The sequence below is a fragment of the Meleagris gallopavo genome, chromosome 10 (assembly GCF_000146605.3).
Source record: "Meleagris gallopavo isolate NT-WF06-2002-E0010 breed Aviagen turkey brand Nicholas breeding stock chromosome 10, Turkey_5.1, whole genome shotgun sequence".
In the NCBI taxonomy this organism is placed as follows: domain Eukaryota; kingdom Metazoa; phylum Chordata; class Aves; order Galliformes; family Phasianidae; genus Meleagris; species Meleagris gallopavo.
The window spans coordinates 7,687,615-7,695,830 of record NC_015020.2 but is presented as its reverse complement, the minus strand read 5'-3'; the positions used below and the strand labels follow the sequence as shown (position 1 = coordinate 7,695,830).

General features: G+C 36.7%; 1 protein-coding gene across 1 annotated transcript; it reads left to right on the top strand.

The window, feature by feature from the left end:
• On the top strand, nt 1-7,574 carry DDX59 (DEAD-box helicase 59). The gene is made up of 8 exons (XM_010715660.3): nt 1-98; nt 212-1,037; nt 3,135-3,302; nt 3,840-3,929; nt 4,332-4,583; nt 5,450-5,602; nt 6,067-6,195; nt 7,244-7,574. Exons 2-8 carry the CDS (start codon nt 216-218, stop codon nt 7,505-7,507), a joined length of 1,878 nt encoding a protein of 625 aa, XP_010713962.1. The 5' UTR covers nt 1-98; nt 212-215; the 3' UTR covers nt 7,508-7,574.
• The last annotated feature ends 642 nt before the right edge of the window (nt 7,575-8,216 follow it).

The window sequence follows — 8,216 nt, the reverse complement described above, 5'->3', positions numbered from 1 at the left end:
GGCGGGGCGTGAGCTGGGGCCTTCCGGGGCCCGAGGGGGGGCGGCGGCGAGCCGGGCGGTCCGAGCGCCGCTGTCCTGTGTCGGCATTGCTAACCAAGGTAATTTTTAGAAGGGGGCAGCTTCCGTGTCTTTATTGGGGGTGGGTTTCCGGGTTGGAAATTTCCTCGGCTCTGTACTTTTCTCTAATGGCTGTTTCCTTTCTGCTGTACAGAAGCATGTTTTTACCAAGGTCTGTTAAAGTGAAGAGGAGTGCTGATGAGGACAAAAGCTGTGCGGCCAAGAAAAATAAGTTGTCTTCTGGAGGGTCTTCATTAGAGGAGAACACTGAGTTCCAAGATGGTAAATCAGCTAGAATAGAAACCTCCACTTCAAAACGTGACTCAGATGAAATTATGCAATGTACAGAGCCCATCGCCATTCCTTCTGATCTTGGTGTTCCTGACCCATCTTTAGGAAAAGACAACCAAAATACCACTGAAGATAGCTCTTCAGAAGAACCCATAAAGTCCTTCAGCAAATCCCAGCGTTGGGCAGAACCTGGAGAACCTGTGTGTGTCGTCTGTGGTCGCTACGGAGAATATATATGTGATAAAACAGATGAAGATGTTTGTAGCTTGGAATGTAAAGCCAAACACCTTCTGCAAATTCAAGAAAAGGAGGAAAAGCTAAAATCTCATCACCTTGCACGAGGAGGATCTCAAGAAGAAACTCACCTCCTTAATACACCTTATTTCTATAAAGATCACTCCTTTATTTTAGGTTTGCGAGATGAGCAGGTTGAGAACCTTAAACTGCAGTTAGGTATTGCAATCCAGGGCCAGCAAGTTCCAAGACCTATTATAGAGTTTGAGCACTGTGGTTTTCCTGAAACTTTAAACAGTAATTTAAAGAATTCTGGCTATGAAGTCCCAACTCCCATCCAAATGCAAATGATCCCTGTGGGACTGTTAGGAAGGGATATTTTGGCTAGTGCAGACACAGGCTCGGGAAAAACAGCAGCCTTCCTACTCCCTGTTATTATGAAGGTTTTGAACAAGGTAATGAAATGGTGTTTGTTTTGAGAAAGTGATATGCAACTTTGTCTCCAAGATTTTCAGTGTAATTGAGAATGCAATTGCAGTCTTCTTTATTTTAAGTCATTTATTTATTTGATTGAACATTGGTTCTTTGTGAGGGAGGGTTGTTGGTTGTTTTGCACTTTGAATGCTAAATCATCTCCATTAGTATTATGTAACATACGGTTTCTATTTGTTAAGAAAGGTAGCTAAGTTCTGAGGTAAACTTCCTACATGACTTAGAAAATGATTTCACACGTTCTGGAGTAGTAGTTGATAGATCTTGATGCATCAGGTGGCTGAAAGGTTTTTGTCATTGGTATGATTTCCTGGGGTAATTTCGGTTGGAATGTGGTTGGCTGACCATCAAACGACGACAAGAGTTTCAGGTTTTACAATTCTGCAAATCCTGTTGCTATACAAGCAGCTTCTTGCAATGTCAGTGGGGAGAAAACAGATAAGAAAATCTTTGCTTCAGAAGGATGTGAATGTATGATGAGAAATAATGGCAAATAGTATTCTATGTCTCGTGCATCAGCTCCATATTGCCTTAGTGGCTATAATCAAGAAGATTTTGAAATTTGATAATTTCAGATCCGATTCCATGCGATGTTTTACACTGCTTATATGTCTTTACTATAGAAAGATAGATACGTGTATATATATTTCAACTTAATAAAGATTATTTAAGTAACTCTTTATCTTCCAAGTACTTTATCATGGGGGGTTATACAGGAGCATTATAGAGGAGCAGTGCTTTTATACTCTGATGTCTCTTCTGTCTGATTATCCTCAAAGTCTGCAAGGCAGTTGTATGTGTATAGTAATGTGCACAAAATCAGAGTCTCAATGAATATTATTTCTTCTATATACCTTTTGTTTTCTGTCTTAAGGATACTTTACTAGTTAACTTATAGGTAAAAAGTATTTTGTTTAAAATAATTTTCATTTTAATGTAACAGAGAAATGATACATTAAGAACGTAAGGGAAATGTGGTTAGAAGATAACGTTTGACATTTCCTGGCTTAGATAGTTCTAATTGTAGTGGGCAGTTGTCAGTTGTTTTCGTTTTGGCAAGCGTTCAACTTAACCAAGTCCTTCTGGACTGTGTAATTCCCCTGAAGATACAGTGGGAAAGGAACCATTTCCTGGTGTTGGTCATTAGTAGATATTCCAATTAAAGAACAGAAAGAAACAGATACTATCCAAAAAACTATCATGTGAAATTGCAATATAGGTATCAGTATGTGTGAGAACCTTATTTATTTGATGAAGGATGTACTCAGTGATCTGTGATTAATATTAGTGAAATAGTGCATCTTGGAGCTAGACCGTAATTCTGCATTTGTTTTTTTTTTCATTTTCCTGTTTTACTTTATATTCTTTTTACTTTGTTACTTGTTGCTTGAGAAACTGTTATCTGAGAGGAATTGCTGTACTGCAATTTTGTGTTTTTTAAATTTACAGGAGGAGGTGATAATTTGAAGATCTTTAAATAGGGAACAAAAAGATGTTTGAAGACAGTAGCAGTTTTGTATTTAGTCTCTGGCTGATTAGAAGTGAGTGAGAGGGGTTATTGATTTTGTTTTGAAGTTTTCAGAGAAATGTTTTTGCTGTATGGGTGTCCTATCGGTATTTGTCTTCTCTGTCTAATACTGATTTGCTTAGTCACAGTAGTGTCTAAAATGATAAGGAGAAATTAAGTTCCTGTGATATCAAGACTTCTAAAATCTTTGCAGTCTCTCTAGATTTAGCTAGCATCCTGTGTTTTGAGTTCATGTGGAATGTAATCTAAATTCTTTTGTAACTTCAGTTGCAATAACTAAAATACAAAAATAACAAAACAAAACACCACTTGGATTCCTTTCTGGGCCTTTTTTCTTTTTTTCGTTGTCAGGAAACTTTTTTCTACCTTCCTTCTTCAAATAGAAAGGGCATTAGCAGTCTAACTGTATCCACAGTAGCTGTACTACATATTTTGTATTTCAGTATTGGGAAAGGTAGTCTTGAAAGCTTTTTACCTAAACAATGAAGTAGTTCTGTGTTCAACAGATTTCTTACCACTCCTTTTTCTGTAGACAGAAACTCCGTCAGCCCTTATTTTGGCACCTACAAGAGAGTTAGCAATTCAGATAGAAAGACAAGCTAAAGAACTCATGGCTGGTTTACCAAACATGAGAACAGTTCTCCTGGTAGGAGGTTTACCACTGCCACCACAGCTTCATCGTCTCAAGCAAAGTGTCAAGGTAAGGACTGCAGTGTGCAAAGGTGCTCTGGAGAGATGTGTTTTCACATTTGCAGAAAATAAAAATGTGACTGTTGATGTATCTGTATATGCACAGATGCAGAGTTTTTCCTGAGTATGTGTAAGCTACTGAAGTAACTGTTAGCTTTTGAAAATTTTACAGTAATAATTCTTTGCATTTTACTTCTGATTGAATGTAGTAAAGACAGTTGTTGTTTGGGAGAGGATCACACATAATGCTATTTTCAATTAGTAAAACGTGCCATTTTTGTAGACAGAATTGTAGGTAAGGTCAAAAATAGTTCTTTTTAATGCAGATTAGATTACACTGCTGGTATTTAGATGTTTCCATTAGAGTACTAAGAAGCTCATTTCCTTTTGAGGCTTCATAATTAAGTTACATAGAAAAGCTTAGAATTTTATTTGAACATAAGTAGTTTCACTAATTATCACCATTCTCACCTCAGTGCTGTAACTTCATAGTTTTTTCCAGGATGTTCTCTCTTTTAACAGACTTTATCTTTTTGTCTTTTGTCAGGTTATAATAGCAACACCTGGACGACTTCTAGAGATTTTAAGGCAAAGTTCTGTACAACTGCATGGCATAAAAATTGTAGTAGTGGATGAAGTAAGTTTGTTAATTCTCAAGGCTGAATTGTATGTACAGAGATCCTTGTAGAGGGTCATTGTGGGTGCATTATCAAATGATTATACACATAGAATGTTCACTGTAAAGATGAAATGTATTTGTTATGAGAAAACTTCACCTCTAATGATTTGAGATGTTTGAACAATGCATATTATATTGACTATAAAAGACTTACATATCTGACAGCTGGGACAATGCTACTAGGCCACTGTGAGCCAGTTACTTTTAATTTTTCTATATAGCTTTTCTTCTAATTGAAGTTTCTACTGCATTGGGATTATTACACACCAATCATATGCATCATGGTTCATCTTTCTTTTCAAGTTCAGGTTTACGCTGTTTATTGAGAAATCTGATACAGATAAAATATTTTTTACTTAGGTGGATACTATGTTAAAAATGGGTTTCCAGCAGCAAGTGTTGGATATTTTGCAAGACATCTCTCATGATCATCAAACTATACTGGTGTCAGCCACAATCCCAGTGGGTATCGAACACTTAGCAAATCAGCTTCTGCACAATTTTGTCAGAATAGCAATTGGAGAAAAGAATCTACCATGTTCCAATGTGCGCCAGATTATTCTGTGGGTGGAAGAACCATCTAAAAAGAAGAAACTGTTTGAAATACTAAATGTAAGTACAGTGTTGTTCTCATAAGACATTTTTAAAAGTTTGTGTGTCTTCACAAAGCTCTGTCAGGTTCTCATCTTTGATTCTGATCTGTACGTGGTGAAGAAGCGGGGTGATGTTGAGCATGTAACTGCACTACTTCAACAGTGCTGCAGTGCGAGAACTTCATTGGCAATTTTAGGAAATACTCCACCCCTGCCACTCACACATCCTTCTGTGCAGCAGCAGACCAAATTCCTGTTCTTAGATCTAATAAATTAAAAATCATCATTTTGCTATTTTTGGTTATTTGCAGAATGGCACCCCGAAGATTTGTATCGATTATCTGTGGGTGGTGGAAGAATATGACTTCTTAAAACTGTCATAGCTGCTTTATGGCCTAGGAGTTGTTTGTCATTTTGAAGGTCATTAGAAAACAAAATGAGAAAGCTAATTCAGTTCTCTCTTGAATTTTCTTTATATGAATATTGCAGGCCTTAATTACTTATGTGTACTTGAGGAATACGGAAGGGATGGAAGGGGGGAGTCTTGACTTAGGTTATGCAAGAAATAAATAAGAATTTTTAACTGAACATCAGAACTTAAAGAAATTCAGAAGTGTAACATAACTATTTTTTTAAAGAAAGCTTCCTACTTATAAAATGTGCATGTTACTGAGATAAACTTGGGTTCTGAACTTACAAATCTTATGTTTATGATGTATAAAATTGTGCTGATGGCTGCTGTCTTGTGGTTTCTTATCTGGAATTTAAGAATATTGACTCATCTGGAAGAGATATTACCGCTAGAGACATTGAGCAGCAAAGATCAAATCAGAGTTCTTGATGATGAGCAGCAAACTGTGGTACTTTCTTATTTCCATTCTACAGGATAAGAAACTTTTCAAGCCTCCAGTGTTGGTATTTGTGGACTGCAAGTTAGGAGCAGATCTGCTGAGTGACGCTGTTCATAAGATTACAGGATTACAATGTACATCTATGCATTCTGAAAAATCTCAGGTGGAAAGGACAGCCATATTACAGGTTTGTGCCTCCTAATGTTTTTAGATTCTTGATAGATAGAAAATGGCTTTTTGTTTAATGGCTTAATTAGATGACAATTTACTGTTTTTCTGTGGTTAAATATGGAGTACTTCTGGGGGGAAAGAGGAGAGAGGTGTGGGAGAAGGTAAAATTACAGATGAGGTTATTTCAAATGCAGATAAATACTGGACACTGTTTCCTAGGTTATTTGCTTTGAAACAGGAATTTAAATATGCATTTCACCTTAATTGATGCTTTTATAATTAAAATGTTGATTCTGGTCTCTCTGATTCTGGTCTCTCTTTTGCTCTTTGGAAGTAATACTCCTATTTAAATCAAGAATACGAGGGATCATTCTGTCTTCTGTAATAGAATAAACACATTGGCCATTGTTACATCCAACATAAGATTTCATGTTTGAAAAGCAGGTAAATAAAAAAATAATTTTTTTCCTCCCCTGTCAGGGATTACTTCAAGAGAAGTATGAAGTAATAGTAAGTACTGGAGTCCTTGGCCGAGGACTTGACCTTGTCAATGTCAAACTGGTCGTAAATTTTGATATGCCTTCAAGTATGGATGAATATGTGCATCAGGTAAAAAATAAAATACTGTCATTTGTTGAAGTATTAACTTGAAAGTATACTGAAATATGACCTCCACTTATGGAAATACTGTCTCTTACATGAAGAGATTGAGGGAGATGGACTTGTTTGGGCTGGAGAAGAGAAGGCTTAGGGTAGAATTAATTGCTGTGATAATGGATGTTTACAGAGCAGATGGAGCCAAACTGTTCTTGGAGATTTGCTGTGAAAGGCTAAGAAACAATGGTCAGAACTTGCTGCAAGGGAAATTCTGACCAGGTAAAAGGGGAAGGTCATTTTCATGGAGAGTGTGTTAAGGCAGTGAAACAAGTTGCTCAGAGTGGTTGTGGAACCTCTGTCCTTGGGAACATTCACAAGTCAACAGGACAAGGCCCTGAGCAACTTGATCTGAATTTTGTTAGCCTTGTTTGGGATAGGAGTTTGGACTGGGTGACTTCCAGAAGTCCTTCTATCCTCAATTATTTCATGTTACTAACTGCAGTACACCGCTTTATTTTTTGATGATTTTGGTACTTCAGCAAGTAGTCAATAAATAACAGAACTGTGCTGGTGCTAAAATAGTATTTCTTTTTGTAATTAGAGAATCTTTTTAGATTCTTTTCTAATTTTTGAGCACTTTGGATGACACAGAGAAATAATTTTGTCATGAGAACATTGCAAGTACAGGGCTTTTATTATGATGATACTTGCACATATTGTACAGAAAACAAGGCACATGTATGTGGTGTTGCTGTAGCATTTGAAAAACTAGGATTCTGTGGTTCTATGAAATCTCAGTGTTAGTGTTGGATTTCTGGTATGTCTCATAAGCAAATGGTAATTTTTTGTGCGTTTAAATTAAAGCTTCTGATCAGTGTATCCCAAATCTAGGAAGTGTATAGAATTTTTCTGTGTAGAGGATGAAATGAAGATATTGTCACTTAAATAAGTTCCTGAATACCTAACTGTGTTTTATAACAGAAAATAAGGAGATATGAGGAAATTGTACTTGATATTAAACTGAGCTTTAATAACTTAAACTGAGATGTTGCTTTTTCAGGTTGGAAGAGCAGGGAGGCTGGGTCACAGTGGAACTGCGATTACTTTTATCAATAACAACAGCAAGAAACTCTTCTGGGATGTTGTGAAGAGGGTAAAACCAACAGGCACTATTCTTCCCCCACAGCTGCTTAATTCCCCATATCTACATGACCAAAAGAGAAGGGAACAGCAGAGACTTAAACAATTAGAAAATAGCCTTGTAACAGGGGATAATATTATGGACATCATTAGAAAACATGACAAAAATAATTCTCTGAGGTAACCAAGATAAAGCAAACTTTGTAATTATTATGAAAGTGTGATAAAAATAAATGTGCAATTTTCTTGTCTCTCTGTATTTCCTTTTTAAAAACCATCTATATGTTTTTCTAGTAAGTCTCATTTTTTATCTCATCTTTTGCAATACCTGGTTGTTAGTATAACTTTGTTGTAGCAAAATGGGATAAACCAGGTAAGTTGAGGAAGAAATCTGTTGGTTTTTTTTTGTCATGAAACGTTATAGTTGTTAATATGTAAGTGATCGTATCTATTTGCTACTCATTTATGTGTAACTCTTGCCTTTCTCTGGCACTGGTTTTCTTCCAGAAAACAAGACCAAAGCTATGGAAATAGCTTCTTAGAGTTACTTAGAGTAGTAGCAGCAAGTGTTGAGATAGCTGGCGTAACTACATCTTACTACTTATTGTCCACGGTTGGAGGTTGGTCATAATTAAAATTTCCTTTTTTTTTTGTTTTAGACTGAGGCTTGACAAATGATAGTTGCTACCTTTTTCCTTTGCTTTGGCTTTTGTCTCCCTCTGCTGGGCGTTTTAGAAACTTCTCAGTTGCGTACAGTATTTCTAAAGGCAGTATTTTCAAACTTATATAGCAAATGTGTCGTAAAACGTTTTCAGCCTTCAGGAAGAGATCCGGCTGTACTTTTGTGGAGATGTCACGGCACGATTAGGCGCTCCCCTGCGCGCAGCGTGGCT

Coding starts and splice junctions, on each gene's coding strand:
- DDX59 (XM_010715660.3), top strand. CDS start 216: ATGTTTTTACCAAGGTCTGTTAAAGTGAAGAGGAGTGCTGATGAGGAC. Junction 3,303..3,839: donor GTCTCAAGCAAAGTGTCAAG/GTAAGGACTGCA, acceptor GTCTTTTGTCAG/GTTATAATAGCAACACCTGG. Junction 5,603..6,066: donor AAAGGACAGCCATATTACAG/GTTTGTGCCTCC, acceptor CTCCCCTGTCAG/GGATTACTTCAAGAGAAGTA.